Source organism: Hypanus sabinus, chromosome 14 (genome assembly GCF_030144855.1).
Source record: "Hypanus sabinus isolate sHypSab1 chromosome 14, sHypSab1.hap1, whole genome shotgun sequence".
Classification (NCBI taxonomy): domain Eukaryota; kingdom Metazoa; phylum Chordata; class Chondrichthyes; order Myliobatiformes; family Dasyatidae; genus Hypanus; species Hypanus sabinus.
The window spans coordinates 49,421,429-49,441,612 of record NC_082719.1 but is presented as its reverse complement, the minus strand read 5'-3'; the positions used below and the strand labels follow the sequence as shown (position 1 = coordinate 49,441,612).

The window sequence follows — 20,184 nt, the reverse complement described above, 5'->3', positions numbered from 1 at the left end:
AAGGACCCTCACCATCCAGAACATGCCCTCTTCTTGTGAACATACACTGAGTGATTTAGGAACTACTTCTTTCCCTCTGCCATCCAATTTCTGAATGAGTATTGAAACCATGAACACTACCTCACTACGTTTGTATTTCTGTTTTTGCACGATTTAACTAACTGATACACTTACTGTAATTCAGATTTTTTAATATTGTGTATTGCATTGTACTGCTACCGTGAAGTTATCAGATTTCACAACATATGCCAATGATATTAAAACTGATTCTGAAAGAGCTGTACTCAAAGTATTGTACTGTGTTTCCATTGTTTTTATTTGTAGTTAATTTACTATAGGATCCTGTAATGCACAATGTTGGATCCATAGAAATTGTTTTAAAGCTATCTGAGGGTGATTCCTTGAACCACAACCTCATCTCAGTCATACAGTGGCTATGCTGGAAGCTGTAACTTCAGCATCAGATCATGAAACTTCATTCAGTCCACCAGTGTCTGAAAGAAACGAGCCAGGGCTGCTATGCTCAAAACGTATCTTTTCACTCTTTAAATTGCAGCTGGGATATTGGATACAGGGTTGTGTGATTCACTAGGCATCCTAACATAGTATGCAGAATTTCCTGAAGAATTCTTAATGCAGCCTGTATTTCATTCTACATAATCCTTGGTGGTCTTCTATACACTATCCCTCATCTGAATCCCATGCATCAAAACTTGGGCATGACCAATGAGTGAGCACTTCTGCTGTTCTGTCTCTACTACCCTCTCAATGTGTTGTGTACAAAGCTAGGCAGGGAGTTAAACACCCTCTCAGAAATCACCCCAGCCAGGATCTTTCTTCAGGGTTCTTATGAGAATATTTTCTGAACCTGCAGAAAGTAAAACACATATTAAATTAAATACAGAATCGTCATGCTACTGAATGTACTAATATTGTCAATTGTTCTCACAATTAGCATTAAACAAGGTAATATGCACATGTAATATTCTATAGCTATGCTGTAGACTTAATAGCAATGCTCAATAAATATAATACTTCCTGCAAAGTCCATCTCCCTCCTCTATATTGGGTACGTCCTCTACACTGATGAGACTCATTGTAAATTCCGGAAACGCTTTGTCAAGCGGAACTTCCCAGTGGTCCAATATTTTAAATTTGATTCCTGTTTAAACGTGTCGGGCCATAGCCACCTCTTGTGCCATGGTGAGGCCACCCTCAGGTGGAGGTGCAACACCTCACATTCCATCTGGGTAGACTCCAACCTGATGGTATGAATATTGGATTCTCCTTCCGGTAAAAAAAATGTCTCTCCTTCTCCCCTCTTTTTCTCTGCCCCACTCTGATCTCTTGCCACTTTTCACTTGTTTATCATTCCCCCCCACCCCCGGTGCACCACCTCCTTCCCTTTCTCCTATGGTCCACTGTCCTCTCCTATCAGATTCTTTCATCTTCAGTTCTTTCTCTTTCCCACCCACCTGACCACCTATCACCTTCTAGCTATCCTCCTTCTCCTCTCCCCAATTTTTATTCTGATGTCTTTCCCATTACTTTCCAATCCTAATGAAGGGTCTCTGCATGAAATGTCGACTGTTTGTGTATTTCCATGGATGCTGCCTGAACTTTGGAGTTCCTCCAGCATGTTGCATCTACTAAATGTTTACCAATATTAAGAAAGCTTAAGACTCTCTGATGCTGCTGTTTCGAGGGCAAATAAAGAGTGGATGGAGATGGATGTTTTTCTACCACGTGTGCTTCAAGTTGAAATCTGAATTAGTCCACGCAGCAGTTGATGTAAAAAAAAAAGTTTACAAGCAGGAAGTGATGTTTGTACAAAACAAACTGCATATGAAATGAACAGTGCCTCTGGGGGCAGAATGCTGTCCTCTGCCTTGGATGTAGGACAGTAGTCCAGAATCTTTTCCTCATGTTGATGTTGATCTCATCTTCATGTTGTTTTCTTGGTTAATGTGGAACATTACAGTTTTCTGATAAACCAATGGAGGATATTATAGTGCAGCCAGGAATTCCCAGGACATTGCTGATGATGTTATTAGACAGCTAGAAGCACATTCTGACTAGGAGGAGGCTGTGTCTGCAGACGTGAAGCAGGACTTGGCTCATCCTTCTGTTCGCTTCATCCCTGGAGCTGACCTGATGCAACCCTAGATAGCAGATAAGGTGAGCAACACACAAAATGCTGGAGGAACTCAGTAGGCCAGGCAGCATCTATCAAAAAGACTACAGTTGACGTTTTGGGCCAAGACTCTTCAGCAGGACTGCTCACTGTTTCGGGAAAATTTCTGAGGGACATTTATTTAATTTCTTCCTTCCCATATCCTTTGTAGGCAAATAATCTTTATCTAGGACTCTAAGAATTTGAAATCATATTCTGGTTCTGTGCAATTTCTGTCAGGTCTGGTGCTTCACTCATTAAAATATGACTCCTTTAGATAATTACGCATTTCAGTAAAATAGTAAAAATACAAGAATTTATGTAAAAGTTACAAAATTTCAATAACAAGTTGAAAGTTTTAATCAACACTTTGTATTATTATGCATAAGAATAGATCCCTTATAATTAATACATGCCCGGAAGGAACAGAAAGAAATTGATTTCTCTTTCTGGTTAAAAAATATACCCTCACCCTCCCTGTAGTCCCCACTCTGGCCTATCGCCTCTTTACCTCTTCTCTCCTGCCTATCACTTCTTCTCCTCCTTCCTTTTCTTCTACGTTCCTCTCTCCTGTCCTATCAGATTTATTCTTTTCCAGCCCTGTACCTTCCCACCCACCTGGCTTCACCTATCACCTTCCAGCTGGCCTCCTTCCCCTCCCCCAACCCTTTCATTCTGGCATTTTCCCCCTTCTCAGTCCTGATGAAGGGTCTCAGCCCCAAATATCGATTGTTTATTTATTTCCATAGATGTTGTGTGACCTGCTGAACTCCTCCAGCATTTTGTCTGTGTTGCTAAGGAATTGACCAGTAGTCTGCTCACCATTACTCCAGCATAGACTTCCACCGAGACCGCTCAACGACAGACCTCGTTACATCTTTTATGTCTTGCCTGTACTGCTACCGCAAAACAACAAATTTCACGATATATGTCAGTGACGTTAAACCTGATTCTGATAGTTGGTGTACAGATCGTTATCGATTTGCCAATGTTTTCTTTATTTAAAAAGGTTAGATGTAGAATTGAGAAGAGAATGTTTGTGCGAATGTATGTCGGTGCATCACTTGCATGTGGCAGTAATATGCTGTATTTCAAGTAAGAGTAGTTATTTATGTACTTTTGGAAATGTGTTGTTAAATCATCTGTTGTGGCCTCAGATGTCCTAAAGCAATGTACTTCTGAGAATTACTATTAAATCCTTTGTAATGAATGCAGGCTGAAGTGTGGGGCAGATGCTCAGTCTGTTATTAATGTTTTCAGGTTATCAACAGTTCCTTCATTTGCATTCTTTCTAATTTCCCAGAATTATTTATGCCTTGAACAATATAAAATAAAACATGAAGCTGGAAAAATGTAACAAAACATAATAGGAATAGCACTGAAAAGATCGCTTTTACCAGAACTTCAAGTTGTAAACTTTTTATGCTTGATAGAAGGAAAATGATCAGAATTTGTTTGTCGTTGAAAAATATTGTGTTTCTTTTATATTATTAGAGAGAATAACGGAAGTGAAGACAGACATCTACGTAACCAGCTTTGGACCTGTTTCAGACACCGACATGGTAAGTAGGAATGCATTTTTAAAACTTAGGCATATTAATTGTGCACTCAGTGACTGTAACCCTGAACAATGAAAGAAATAGACCCCACATTATCCAAGGAATAACTTTCAATAGGCACTTCCCGGGTAATAGAGTCACCATTCTTTCTGTCGACCCCAGATCTTAAACAAGATTCCATAATACTTGATGATTTACCTGACGCCACAAATGGCCCATAACCGGTACTGGGCCAGATACTTTTCCCTTGCACTGTCTTCTATAGTACATTTGACTACCCAATTAGGAGAAAAGAAAAGAGAGGAGGAGAAAAGTGAGAATTTAGAGAACTAGGTAGAAAGCTTGAAAAGCAGGACCTCCAGGGTAACCATCTCTGGATTGCTGCCTGTGCCACATGCCAGTGTGGGCAAGAATAGGAAGATTTGGCAGATGAATGTGTGACTGAGAAACTGGTGCAGGGGTTCAGATTTATGGATCATTAGGATCTCTTCTGGGGAAGGTATGACCTGTACAAAAGGGATAGGCTACACCTGGTCCCGTAGGGTCCAATATCCTTGCAGGCAGGTTCTACAACTGTTGGGGGGGGGGGGGTGTTTAAACTAATTTGGCAAGGGAGATGGGAACCAGAGTGATAGGGCTAGGGATAGGAATGTTGGTTTACAAGCAGAGGTAGTGTGTAGTGTGACGGTCAGATGATAGGGTAAAATTGAAGTCAGTGGGTTGGGTTGCAGTATAAAAGGGTGACAAATGCAAGACTAAAGGTGTTATATTTGAATGCATGCAGTGTACCTAGTAAGGTACATGATCTTACAGCAGTTAGAGATTGGCAGGTATGACTTTGTGGGTACCACAGAGTCATGGCTGAAAGACCATTGTAGTTGGGAGCTTATTATCCAATGTTTATCGAAAGAACAGGCAGGTAGGCAAAGGATGAGGAATGGCTCTGCTGGTGAAAAAATAAATTAAATCTTTAGAAAGAGGTGACATAGGATTGGAAAATGTAGAATCCTTGTGGGTAGAGTTAAGAAACTGCAAGGGTAAGAAGAATCTGATGGGAATTATTTATTGACCTCCAAAGAGTAGCCAGGGTGAGGGCTACAAACTACAAAGTGCAATTGAAAAAGCATGTCAAAAAGGCAATGTTTCAATACGCAAATAGATTGGGAAAATCAAGACGATGCTAGATTCCAAGGGACAGTATTTGTGGAATGCCTGAGAGATGGCTTTTTGGAGGAGCTTGTGGTTGAGCCTACTTAGGGGATCAACAATTCTGTTTGGAGTGTTGTGTAATAAAGTGGATATTGTTATGGAGCTTAATGTAAAAGAACCCCGAGGAAGTAGTGATCATAATATGGTTGGATTCACCCAGCAATTTGAGACAGAGAAGCTAAAATCAGATGTGTTGGAGTAAAGGGAATTGCAGAGGCATAGGAGAGAAGTTGATAGGGGACACTATCAGGGATGACAGCAGAGCAGGAATGGCTGGAGTTTCTGGGAGCAATTTGGAATGCGCATGATAGATGCATCCAAAGAAGAGGAAGTATTTGAAAGACAGGGTGATGCAACAGCGGCTGACAAGGGAAGTTAAGCCAACATAAAAGCAAAAGGGAGGGCATATAATATATCAGACATTAGTGGGAAGTTACAGGATACGGCATTTTTTTAAAAGCGACCAGAAGGCAACTAAAAAAACCATAAGGGGAGAAAGACGAACAATGAAGGTAAGCTATCCAATGATACCAAAAGTTTTTTTCAGAAATATAAAGAGCAAAAGAGAGGCAAGAGTAAATATTGGACTGCTGGGTTATGGGGACAAAGAAATAGGAAAATGGCAGATGAATTGAATGAGTACTTTGCATCAGTCTTCACTGTACAAGACACTAATAGCATACTGAAAGTTCAAGAGTGTCAAGGGCAGAAGTAAGTGCATTACTATTATTAAGGAGATGGTGCTTGGGAAATTGAAAATGTTTGAGGGTAGATACGTCACCTGGACCTGATGGTCTACACCCCAGGGTTCTAAAAGAGGTAGCTGAAGAGATTGTGGAGGCATTAGTAACGATCTTTCAATACTCAGTATATTCATGGTTCTGGAAGTCTAGAATATTGCAAATGCACCTCACTCTTCAAGAAGGGAGGGAGGCAGAAGAAAGGAAATTATAGGCCAATTAGCCTAACCTCAGTGGTTAGAAAGATGTTGGAGGCGATTGTTACAGAAGTGGTTTTGGGGTACTTGTAGGCACATGTCAAAATAGACCAAAATCAGCATGGCTCCCTTAAGGGAAAATTTTGTCTGTTGGAAATTTTTGAAGAAATAAACAGGGCAGACAAAGAAGAATCTACTGATGTTGTGTGCTTGGATTTTAAGAAGGTCTTTGACAAGGTGCCACACATGAGGCTGCTAAATAAGGTAAGAGCCTAGGGTATTACATGAAAGATACTAGTATGGATAGACTATTGACTAATTGGCAGGGGGCAAAGAATGAAAATAAAAGGACATTTTTCATATTGGCTGCCAGTGACTAGTAGTGTTTCACAGGGGTCTGTGTTGCAACTACTTCATTTTACATTGTATGTAAAATCAAATTAATGGCTTTGTGGCCAGGTTTGTGGATGATTCAAAGATTGGTGGAGGGGCAGATAGTGTTGAGGAAACAGGTCGCAGAAGGTCTTTGACAGATTCAGAGAATGGGTAAAGAGGTGGTAGTTGGAATACAGTGTCGGGAAGTGTATGGTTATGTACTTTGGTAGAAGGAATAAAAGCATAGGCAATTTTCTAACTGGGGAGAAAAATTAAAAAAATCTGAGGTTATTTGCAGCTAGAGTTGTTGATGAGGAAATGAATACAATGATAGCATTGATTTCAAGAGGACTAGAATATAAAACCTGGCTCAGTAGTGCCAGAACAACAACGTCTTACTCAATGTCAGCAAGACCAAGGAGCTGATTATAGACTTCAGGATGAAGGAAACCAGAGGTCCATGAGCCAGTGCTCAACAGTGAATCAGAAGTGAAGAGGGTTAGCAAATTTAAATTCCTAGGTGTTATTATTTTGGGGGGTGTCCTGGGCCCAGCATGCAAGTACGATTATGAAGAAATCATGGCAGAGTTTGCAGAGCTTCGACATGACATCTAAAACTTTGACAAACTTCAATAGCTGTGAAATGGACAGTAGATTGACTGGTTGATTCACAACCTGGTATGCCCTTGAACAGAAAATCCTACAAAAAGTAGTGGATACAGCCTAGTTCATCAGGGTAAGGCCCTCCCAACCATTGAGCAAATCTCCATGAAATGCTGTTGCAGGAAAGCAGCATTCATCATTAGGGACCCAACCACCCAGGACATGTTCTCTTCTCACTACTGCTATCAAGAAGGTATCTCAGGACTCACACCACCAGGTTCAGGAACAATTACTGCCCCTCAACCATCAGGCTCTTGAACCAGAGGGGGTAATTCACCTCTCTTCACTTGCCCCATTATTGAAATGTTTTACCACCTATGGACTCTTCATTCCACGTTCTTGATATTTATTGCTTGCTTGTTTGTTTGTTTATTTATTTATGCATTTATTTATTTACTTAGTCACTCACTCACTCTTTTTGTATTTGCATAGTTTATTGCTTTCTGCACTCTGGTTGAATGTCCTAGTTAGGCAGTCCATTGATTCTGTTATGGATATTATTCTATAGATTTATTGAGTATGCCTGCAACAAAATGAATCTCAGGGTTGTATTTGGACACATATATCTACTTCAATAATAAAATTTATTTTCAAACTTTGAACCTATACAGCCACAACTTTACATCCTTGTTTTTAAGGCATTGGTGTAGCCTCATTTGGAGTACGATATTGTGAGCAGTATTGGGTCCCTAATTTAAGAAAGGGTGTACTGACATTGGCGAGGGTTCAGGAGAATGATTCTGGGAATGAAAGGGTTATCATATGAGCAATGATTGAAGCCTCTGGGCCAGTGCTTACTGGAATTTAGATGAATGAGGGGGATCTCATTGAAACCTATCAAATGTTGTAAGGCCTTGATAGAGTGCATGTGAAGAGGATGTTCTCTTTGGTGGTGGAGTATAGGACCAGAGGGCACACCTTAAAATAGGGGGATGCCCATTTAGAAGTGAGATGAGGAATTTCTTTAGCTAGAGGGTGGTGGGTCTAAGGGATACATTGTCAAAGATGGCTGAGGAATTCATTGCTACAGGTGGCTGTGGAGGCAAGGTAACTGGGTGTATTTAAGGTGGAGTTTGATAGGTTCTTTATGAGTCAGGACGTGTAAGGTTATAGGGAAAAGGCAGGATAATGGAGTTGGGAGGGAAATGGATCGGTAATGATGAAATGGAGGGGGAGACTCAATAGGCCAAATGGCCTAATTCTGCTCCTGTGCCTTATGGTCTAATATTATAGTCTCCTGATTTTCCCAACACAGCCTACTTTCTGATCTTCCAAGGCAGCCATATCTATGAGAGCATTCTTCCAGATGCTGCCCACGTAGTAACTCTTTGTCTTCCTTGGTCTTGATCCCACCCATTTCATCTCTTTCTTCCCTTCCACCATTAAATGCTGGGTCCTGAAACTCTGACTTGAGCTCCTAGCCTCCAAGTATTGGATTTCCATCTGTCAGGTTTCATTTCATATGACAGAGATTAAACGTTTGCTGGCAGCCTTCTTCTATGTTATTTTATCTCACCCTAGAATTAGTAGGGACATTGTCTTCTTAGCTATCTTTTGCTTAAACTGCGAAATTAAACCTTTCATCATTCTCCTTGATGCGTTACTGTCCGTGTCCACTTATGTGCTGCCTAACAGAGCTATGTCACAGAAGCATGAACTATTATGGTTAGAAGGTGTTAGAACTGAAGAAGTGTGAAGTCTGTTGACAGGACTTGCCAAAAGCATGTAAATTTAACAACATACCGTTTGTAATCCACCCATGGCTGATAGAAGTAAATAAATAGCATAGAAATCAAGGAAGAAGCTTCTAAAGTAGCAGGAGGGTTAAAGATTGGGAGCATTTCAGAACCAAAGATTAGGATTGAGACCCTGAAGACACTTACTCAATGTTTTAGGAACAGCTTCTTCCCCTCTGCCATCATATTTCTCAATGGTTCAAGAACCCATGAAAACGACTACCGTGTTGCTCATCTTTGCGCAATTTGTTTTCAAGTTCAGTTCAAATTTATTGTTATCTAATTGTACGTATATACAATTAAATGAAACAACATTCCTCTGGACTACGGTGCACCCACAAAACATATATCACACACAGCATATAAAACAAAATATTACCACAAGTAAATTAATAAATTATAATTCAAAGTGCAGCAAGGGTAAACAGGAAACTCTAAGAAGTTTTCTGTCCTAGTAATGAGGTCTTGATGGTGGCAGGGTATTCATTAGCCCCGTACCTCTTTCCCAATGGTAGTGGGTCAAAAATATTGTGGGATGGGTGGTAAGGATCCTCAACAAATACTGGGGCCCTTCATATACAACACACACGTTAAATGTAACAATGGAGGTGAAGAGGAGAGGGAGACCCCAGTGATCTTCTGAGCAGTTTTTACTATCCTTTGTAGGGTCTTGTAGTCCGATTCCTTGCAGTTTCCATCCCAGACAGGGCACTCTCAGTTGTTAGAATGGGGGCGTGGAGCCTTGCAAGCCTTTATCTCCTCAAGAAGTGTGGACACTGCTGTGCTAATTTGGAAGTGTTGTAGGTCCAGATTAGATTTTTGTAACTTACAGTAATTTTGATGTCTTGCTGCTACAAAACAACAAACTTGAAGGCGTATTTCTATAATAATACACCTGATTCTGATTCAGAATCTTCAGAATTCCCAGCTTGGAGAGCTGTGGAGTGTCACTTTCTGATTTGTTCAAGGCAGAGTTTCATAATGTCAGGATATCAATGTAATCATAGGATATGAGGATAGTACAGGAGAATGGTGCTGAGGTGAAAGGTCATCTGTGATTTCAATAAATGGAAGAGCAGATTAAAAGGCATAATCCTTTTTTCTTATTCTGCCTACTTTATCAGATGACTGTCCTAAAATTCTATGCTTTCAGGTGGTAAAACATAGATTCTCCAGGCTTACTCAAATAATGTGCATTCTTTCTTTCATGGTGTTTGTTCCTTTTTGGCTTCTGGGCTCGAGCCAATAATTCCTAAGAACATTCATACTTCAATGGGATGTGAATTCATAAAGGTTCTGAGTTGTTGGTTCTGGCTCACCATACCTTTAGCAGTTTGTACATTAATTGCTCTGAACTGACTGCTACCAGATCGATCTCTGGAAATCACAATGTGGCTCTGCCAGTCCAGCCATGTTGTGGTTTATCCCATTGTGGATAAGATTAATTTCTCATGTATATCTCATCAAGCGCAGCATATGCACCTGATGCAGGCTGGGCTGCTGAACTCTCAGTTCCCAGCTCAATTCTCCTTGAAGCTGCTCGTTTTGTAAGAATGAAGGCTGAGGAATTTTTGAGTGCAACCAGCTGTTATGTGGATGATGATTGGCTAAAGTATCTACAATAGTTCCAGGTAAATTTTACAATTATGTAATATCAATATTATTTCCTTTGTTCACTATTTCAGCCATATTTTGAAGCAACTGCCAGCAAATAATTGAATAAGACATTCTTTTCCTGAATCAATACTGACTGCCCTTTGACAAGTTATGATCTTCCATGTGTTATCCTGTAGGGTAACATTTCCTCCGTGACAATGAAACAGAAATATGATAAGTGGAGAATACCAACGGACAAACTGTCTGTGTATCTTATAACCAGGAAACTAATTCAACAACATTAATCAAATAATTGATGTCAAATGGATCTGTTCAAACACTGAACAAGAGTAATGGGAACAGTGATAGGGAAAAATGTTATCGTTTATAGATAAAAGAAAGAAAATTTATTGTTTGCTTTCTAGCTCTACATTTCCATCTGTCCTCAATTCTAATTAATTCTAGTATCATTCAATAATAATGCAATTTAGTTTTAGTCAAGTGTTATTGTAACCAAAATATTGTATGCCACTGAAACATGCTTAATGCATTATAAAATTTAACTTATGGTTACATAAAATTTAAATTACTCAACAAATATGACGCACAACTAATGAAGTAGTGGCATGATTTCGTAATAAATTGTATCAAATGTTAGTGAATTTCTAAACATTTCAAAATAATCCAGTGCTTTGTTAGAAGCACAGTAAAACGTGTACTGGAATTTCAGGCTGCTGGTTGAGCATTATTGAGAAGAATGGGAGTCTCTTTTCTCATTCGTGCACTGTGCTGTCCTAAAGGAAGTTGGGAGCTAGAGGGCACAGGTCTAATGTGAGAGGGAAGAAATTTAAAGGGGATTGGAGAGCTACTTAAGCTGTTTTCAATGAAGGTGATGAATATCTAGAAAGAACTCCTAGAGGAGACAGATGCAGCTTAAGAGCCACATGGATAGATACTGGGTGGGAAAGATGCAGATCAGGGGTTCCCAGCATTTTTTATGTCATGGACCCCTACCATTAACCCAGGGGTCCATGGACTCCATACAGGGAGACAAATGGAATTAGCATAGATAGACATGAGAGTTGGCATGGATGAGGAGCGAGGAGAGGTCTGTCCTTTACTGTGCTGTTTTGATATAGGTTGCTCTGCTGTGTGGGGCCTCTCATTTTCTCTCTAGCATGCAGCAGGCCCAGTAAAACAGACACCAGCATGCTGGAAGTGTCAAGAGTAACTCAGGCTATAATTCCAGGACACTTCCTTTCTGCGCCTCTCGCCAGTCACTTTAGCTCCCAGTCAATCGCCTACAATTCATATTGGCTTTTTATCTTGCAACTAAATGCACAGGTTTCTCATCTATATGATTGGTACATGGAGTTAGCATGATGGTCAAAGCCTGGTCTGGGAATAAAGACATCAGATCAGCATTTTATCGGTGTTGGGTATCATGCTTGCTGACTGAGCAAATTAAAGTTCAAATGTAAATTTATTATCAAAGTACATAAGTATCACTACATATAACCCTGACATTCATTTTCTTGTGGGCATACTCAATAAATTCAATAACTGCAATAGATTCACTGATAGACTGCACTGACAAGGTGGACAACCAGGGTTCAAAAGACAACAAGCTGCACAAATACAAAAAGAAATGATAAAGAAATAATAATAATAATAATGATTAAAAAAAAAGCTTGGTGCGTTCAAAACCAGACTAAATAGATACATGTGCAAGATGAAGAAAACAGGCGTATCAGTTCAGGAACAATGAAGATGGATTATACAGGACATTGAAACTAAATTCATCACACCAAAATGTCACCAACCTTAGCACAGAATTACCAGCAAACATAGAGATATTGAACTGTTTGTCTAATATCTGTTGAAACAGGGTGATGCACAATCAAGAAGAAAGCTGGATTCAGAAGGAAAAGTAATGCATTCACACAATTAAAGAAATGCAAATATCTGAAGTTACAATGGGTATGCTAAAAGAGGTTATAAAAATACCCACAACTGGGAAAGTACAGGCAATGATAATACTGTATTCGTATTCATTGGTATAAAATTTTACTTGCCTTCATCAGTGCCTATTGATACATGTAAACAATTTTCTTAAAAATCCCGAAAGAGTGCCCACATTTTTGACTGAAGGTAAAACATATCTGTCACCTAAAGGAGAAATCACAAAAGACCCCCATCAAAATATCTTCCTGTTTACTTGTTTATGAACTATATATATATATATATATATTGCAACATCAGGCATCTCGCAACTAATCACTACTCAATTAGATAACCATAATATACTTACAGAAGAGCAAAAAGGATGTTGTAAAGGTATAAAGGATGTAAAGAACAACTGAAGATAGATTCCATAATTCTAAATCAAGCCCGGCAGAAAAGCAGAAATCTTTTATGTTTTTTGACTACAAAAAGCATTTGTTTCTGTCCCTCTCTCATGGTTAATAGAAACTACACCTAATACTGGTGAAACCCCTACAACACTGGCATACTATAATCGCCCTATCTATAACAACCAAAAAAGAACAGCCTCAGTTATGAAAATAAACTGAGGCAATTTCCAGGGTGTCTCTCTAAGCCCAATATGGTTCTGTCTAGCTTTAAACTCGCTCTCTAATTTACTGAATTGGACAAAGATGGGGTATCAAATCAGGAACAACTAAACGAATTATACTTTGTCACACATTCTATACATGGATGGTTTGAAATTATACACTTCTTCATCAGTAAAGCTAAAGCAATTAGTTCAAATAGTAGAGCTATTTTCTAAAGATATAAACATGAACATTGGACTAGGTAAGTGTAGAACATTAAACAGAAAGAAAAGTGCAACAGAACTAGTAGAATAGAAAACAGAGCAGCAGAATACAATACAACAATGGATGAATATGAAACATGTAAGTATCTGGGATATCGACAAGCAAAGGAATTAGATCTTAGTGCATTAAATGGAAACATTTTGACATAATTTACTTCAAGGCTTAAAATCTGCCAAGCAGAGCTCAATAGTAAAAATATAACATCAAATAATACTTTCTCTATGCCAATATTAATATTTTCCTTTGGATAATATCCTGGTCTGAAACTGATCTGGAAAATAGGAAACTTGAATGACATTATTGAAAATGCTTTGTACACTTGAATGCACTTAGATTAACGTTACCTCAGACAGAACGGGGAAGAGGAATAACAGACATAAGAAATTTGGACAACAGTCAGTTAAATCTTATAAGGATATATTTCATCTCTGAAAACAAGATTAGTGCTGCATGTGAGCATATTCAGTTCTGATAAGAAGTACACAGCACTAAACACTAAGCATAACCCATAAAAGTAAAGCAATTATCACTATTGGAGAAAAGGTTAAGCAATGGAAGAGTATGACCCTCCATAGAAAACATCCCCAAGATCTGAACAGACTAGATATCAACAAGGAAGTGTGAAACACCTGGCTCAGCGTTGGAGATCTCCTCGAGAAACAGAAAGACTACAGGACCAGGTGGTTAACACAAAAAATATCAAATATACATAATAAAAGACCAACAAATTCAAGATGATAAATGTAAAAAATGCCAAGAGAAACCAGAAACAATCCAACACATTACAGGATCCTGCAGTAGTTTAATTTGATGTGATTACTTACACAGATACAATCAAGAGGCCAACATCATTCACCAAAACCTTGATTTTAAAATACAATCTCAGAAAAGACACCAGACCTTACTATAAATACAAGCCTGACCCAGTTTTAGAATCAGAGTCTCCCAAATTATATTATGACTGATCAGTTATTAGAGATAGGATGATCCATAATAACCATTCAGATATAATAATACAAGATAAACAAGTAAAAACAACTTACTTAATAGATACAGCCATTCCAAACACATATAACATACACAAATCAATAAGTGTAAAACCAGAAAGATGTTGAATTAAAAAAAGAAATTGAAAGACTACAGTTCATGTACAGGGTATACATTACCCCAAAGGCAATACTTTCAACTAATAACAGCCCTAAGTTACTACACAATAGCATTAAAAATTAGGCCTAAGTAGCAATATTTATTTAATCTTTAGAAAACCATGATACTAAATACCACTCAAATAGTCTGAAAGTTCCTAGCAATTGAGAAATTAGTATGCTTGGCTATGCCTGTACCTCACGTTTTACCAGCCTGAACTGAGAATAAAAATAGAAATTCCATAATAAGAATGATTATCACTGTTGAAGAAAATGTTACCCAATGGAGGAGCATGATCTCCGTGGAAGATATCCCCATGAGCTGAGCAGAATAGATGTTTGACAAGAAAGCATGAAACACCTGGCTCAGAGTTGGAGACCACTTCCAACACATTACAGGATCCTGTACTGTCGAAGTTTAGCACAACCTGATTACTTACACAGGCTCAATCAAGTGGCAAACATCATTTAGCAAAATCTTGCTTTAAAGTACAAACTCATCAATGGAGTTGCATCTTAGTATAAGTACAAGCCTGATCCAGTTTTAGAATCAGAATACCACGAATATTATGGCCGATCAGTTGTTATAGACAGGACAATCCATAACTGTCCAGACATAATAATACATTGTCCCAATAATAATATCTACAGCTGGTATCATCCCAAAGGCACTACATAATAACATTAAACAAGTAGGCTACACAGCAATATCTATGTAAATCTTCAGAACATCACTAGAATAGTGCGAAAGTTCCTAGCAACTGATAAATGTGCGTGCTTGGCTATGCCCGTACCTCAGGTTTTCCTAGCTTGAGCTGCAAAAATGTAAATAATAATAAGCAATATATATTGAAAACATGAGATGAAGAGTTTTTGAAAGTGAGTCGATAGCGAATGGGAACAGTTCAGTGATGGGGCAAGTGATGTTGAGTGATCCTTTGTGTTATAGGAGCCTGATGATTGAGGGGTAATAACTGTTCCTGAGCCTGGTGGTGTGAGCCCTGAGGCTCCTGTACCTTCTTCCTGATGGCAATAGTGAGAGGAGTGAGATGGCAGAAGTATGTCCTGGGTGGTGGGGTATGGACTGTGTTGTATCCACTACTTTTTGTAGGATTTTCTTTTCAAGGGCATTGGTGTTTCCATAACAGGCTGTGAAGCAGTCAGTCAAAATACTCTCCACCACACATCAATAGTAACTCGTCAAAGGTTTAGATGTCATGCCAAATCTTGGCAAACTCCTAAGCAAGTAGAGGCACTGCCATGCTTCCCTTGTAATGACACTTATGTGCTCGGCCCAGGACAGATCCTGTGAAATGATAATACCAAGGAATTTAAAGTTACTCCTCTCCACCTCCGATCTTCTGAAAAGGACTGGCTCGTGGATCTCTGGTTTCCACCTCTAGAAGTCAATAATCATTCCTTTCTAAATCTTTTTATTAATATTAGTAATATGGACAGAATACAGATGATATATTGATAAAGAAATTACCAACATACACATTCCATTACATATGAAAAAAAAACATACATAATAGTTACAATATAAATGAGTTTACCAAGACATAAGCCATAAGATATATGTATGGACATAGTAAATCTAAATATTTCATAATGTATAATATAAAAAAAACAGAAAAAAGAAAGAAAAAAAACCAAAAAAAAATTATATAATGCAGAACTAGCTAATCTAATCTAATAACTATAACTAATAAGTAATATAAAAGAAAAAAAAACAAAAAAGAAGGAAAAAGAAAAAAAAAACGAAAACGGGCTGTTTATAATATCTCACAAAAATAAGTATTCATCAATGCCGTCACTTCCGGTCCTCTCAAATACATAAGCTGAAAACTGGGAAATCAAATGAACTTGGCACAGGGTCATATTACATCATATGAAAATGTTGAATAAATGGTCTCCATAACTTTTCAAATTTAATAGAAGTCTCAAAAGTACCACTTCTAATTTTTTCTAAATTTAAACATAACATAGTTTGAGAGAACCAATTAAATACAGTGGGAGGATCAATTTCTTTCCAATTCAACAATATAGATCTTCTAGCCATCAGAGTTAGAAATGCAATCATTCGAAGGGCTGAAGAAGATAAATGCAGTGAATCTAACATTGGTAAACCAAAAATTGCGGTAATAGGATGAGGTTGTAAATCAATATTCAAAACCACAGAAATAATATCAAAAATATCTTTCCAATATTTCTCCAAAAATGAACACGACCAAAACATGTGAGTTAAAGACGCAATTTCAGAATGACATCTATCACAAATAGGACTTATATGAGAGTAAAAATGAGCTAATTTATCCTTGGACATATGGGCCCTATGTACGACCTTAAATTGTATTAGTGAATGTTTGGCACATAACGATGATGTATTAACTAATTGAAGAATTCTATCCCAATTCTCACTAGAAATACTAAAACTAAGCTCTCTTTCCCAATCCTGTTTAGTCTTATAAAGAGGCTCTGAACGTATCTTCATAATTATATTATAAAGTTTTGAAATAAGCCCTTTTTGAAAAGGGTCTAATTCAAATAAACTCTCCAAAGTATCTGAAGGCACAAAATTTGGAAACGTAGAGAGTACAGAACTTAAAAAAATGTCTAATCTGTAAATATCTAAAAAAATGAAATCTCGGCAAGTTATATTTGTTGGATAATTGTTCAAAAGACATGAAACAATTATCTAAAAATAAATCAGAAAATCTTAGTAATCTCTTAGTTTTCCAAGCTGAATAAGCTTGATCTATAATGGAAGGGTGAAAAAAACAATTAGATACAATAGGACGATTTAAAACGAATTGAGTCAACCCAAAAAATCTCCGAAATTGAAACCATATACGCAATGTATGTTTAACTATCGGGTTGTCAATTCGTTTCGGCAATTTAGAAAGAGCAAAAGGGAGAGAAGTCCCTAAAATAGAACCCAAAGCATAAGCTGATACCGACTTAGTTTCTAAACTCACCCAACAAGGGCCAAAAGATCCACCCCTATCTTTCAACCAACATAACAAATATCTAATATTAACTGCCCAATAGTAAAATCTGAAATTAGGTAATGCTAACCCGCCTTCCTTTTTTGTCTTCTGTAAATATGTTTTACCTAACCTGGGATTTTTATACTGCCATACATATGAAGAAATTTTAGAGTCAACATTAGTAAAAAAAGAGATTTCGGGATAAAAATTGGTATCGCTTGAAAAATATATAAAAACTTAGGTAAAATAACCATCTTAATAGCATTAATCCTACCTATTAGGGATATGGACAAAGGTGACCACTTAGTAAACAGACCTTTAATCTGATCAATTAAGGGTAAAAAATTAAATCTAAACAAATCTTTATGGTTTTTTGTGATTTTGATCCCTAAATAAGTAAAAGAGTCATTAACTAATTTAAAGGGTAAATTTCCATAAATTGGGACCCGTTTATTCAATGGAAACAATTCACTTTTATTAAGATTTAACTTGTACCCAGAAAACTCACTAAATTGAGCCAATAATGATAAAACTGCTGGAATGGATTTCTCCGGGTTAGAAATGAATAATAATAAATCATCTGCATACAAAGATAACTTATGAATATCTGTCCCACGATTAATACCCAAAATATCCTGTGATTGTCTGATGGCAATTGCCAAAGGTTCTAAGGCAATGTTAAATAGTAATGGACTAAGAGGACATCCCTGTCTAGTGCCCCGAAATAGGCGAAAAAAGGGAGATCTTTGATTATTGGTAACCACTGAGGCTACTGGAGTATGATAAATCAATTTAATCCATGATATAAATATCGGACTAAAATTAAACTTCTCCAACACATTAAATAAGTAAGGCCATTCAACTCTGTCAAATGCTTTCTCCGCATCTAATGAAATCACGCATTCTGAAGTATCATGTGAGGGAGTATAAACAATATTCAACAATCTCCTAATGTTAAAAAAAGAATAACGATTTTTAATAAAGCCAGTTTGATCATCTGAAATAATTTTGGGTAATACCTTCTCCAATCTAGATGCCAGTAACTTAGAAAAAATCTTGGAGTCTACATTCAATAAAGATATAGGTCTATAAGAAGCACAATTAGTAGGGTCTTTATCTTTCTTCAATATTAGAGAAATGGAAGCTCTATAAAAAGATTGTGGCAAATTCCCTAATCTAATGGCCTCCTCAAAAACCTTACCTAACCAAGGGGAAAGAGTAGCGGAAAAAAATTTAAAAAATTCAACTGTATAACCATCTGGACCCGGTGCTTTCCCAGAATTCATTGAGGAAATAGCCCCCTTAATTTCTACATCCGTAATAGGAGTATCCAATATCAAAAGATCATCAGATGATAACCTTGGAAAATTTAATTTTCCAAGAAAATCAGACATGGTATTATAATCTTGAGGAAATTCAGATTGATACAGGGAGGTATAGAAATCTTGAAATGCCTTATTTATCTCATCATGATTAACTGTCAGATTCCCATTCTGCTGACCAATCTTAGTGATTTGACGTTTAACCAGAGCATTCTTCAATTGACTAGCTAACAGTTTACCAGATTTATCACTATGTATATAAAAATCAGATTTAGTTTTCATTAATTGATTTTCAATTGAGGATGTAAGTAATAAACTATGTTCCATTTGAAGTTCAACCCTTTGTTTGTAAAGCTCCTAATAATCATTCCTTGATCTTGCTGACATTGAATAAGAGGTAACCACTCAGCCAGATTTTCAATCTCTATCCTACACGCTGATTCATCACCATCTTTGATTCAGCTTCCGACAGTGGTTTAGTCAGCAAACTTAATTATGGCATTGGAGCTGTGCTTAGCCACTCAGTGATAAGTGTAAAGCAAGTAGAGCAGGGAGCTAAGCACACAGTCTTGTGGAGCACCTATGCTGATGGAGATTGTGGAGAAAATGTTGTTGCCAATCCAAACTGACGGGTTTGCAAGTGAGGAAATCAAGGATCCCATTGCACAAGGAGCTATTGAGACCGTGGTATTGAAACGTATTACAAACAAGAGAAAATCTGCAGATGCTGGAAATCAAAGTAATACACATAAAATGTTGGAGGAACTCAGCGGGCCAGGTAGCATTTGTGGAAAAGAGTAATTGAATTGCTCCCTCTCTGTGATCTTTGCTACCCTCCAACTCTTTGACTGTGTGTTCATCCAGACCTGTTAGCATTTTTTAATGATGCTATCCACTTCTCTCAATTCCTCCTCCTCTGTCACATCTGTTCTCAGGATGTGGTTTTTCCTTCCAAAACTAATGGGATGGCTTCCTTCAAAATAAGGGGCTTTCCTTCCTCCACCATCAATGCTGCCCTCACCTAGATAACTTACATTACACACACGTCTGCCCTCACTCCATGCACCCAACACTCCACCATGGATAGGGTTCCTCTTGGCCTCACCAAGCACCCCACCAGCTTCCACTTCCAGAACATAATTCTCCTTAACTTCTGCCATCTCCAATGGGATCCCACCACCGACCACATTTTTCCTTCCCCTGCCCCTACTTTTTGCTTTCCGCAGGGATTGCTCCCTATGCAACTCCCTTGTCCATTTGCCCCTCCCCACTGATCTCCCTCCTGGTACTTATCCTCACAAGCAGAACAAGTATCACATCTGCCCTACACCTCCTCCCTCACTACCATTCAGGGCCCCAAAACAATCCTTCCAGGTGAGGCGACACTTCACTTGGGTTCAGCTACTGTGTCTGGTGCTTCCGGTGTGCCCTGATGTACAGTATGTTGGTGAGACCCAATGTAGATTGGGTGACTGGTTCACCAAGCACCTAAGCTCCGACCGCCAGAAAAAGCAGGATCTCCCAGTGACCTCCCATTTCCCATTTTGACATGTCAGTTCATGGCTGTCTCTATTGTCATGAAGAAGCTACCTTCAGGTTGGGGGAGCAACACATTATACTTCTTCTGGGTAGCCTCCAA

At 38.2% G+C, this 20,184-nt stretch overlaps 1 protein-coding gene across 2 annotated transcripts in view; it reads left to right on the top strand.

The window, feature by feature from the left end:
* Positions 1-20,184, top strand: part of LOC132404723 (gamma-aminobutyric acid receptor subunit alpha-2) — a 176,960-nt gene that overhangs the window by 88,318 nt on the left and 68,458 nt on the right. For both annotated transcript variants that reach the window (XM_059989127.1, XM_059989128.1), the window contains one exon: positions 3,668-3,735. In XM_059989127.1, coding sequence (XP_059845110.1) covers positions 3,668-3,735 — 68 coding nt within the window. The remainder of the gene's footprint in view (positions 1-3,667; positions 3,736-20,184) is intronic.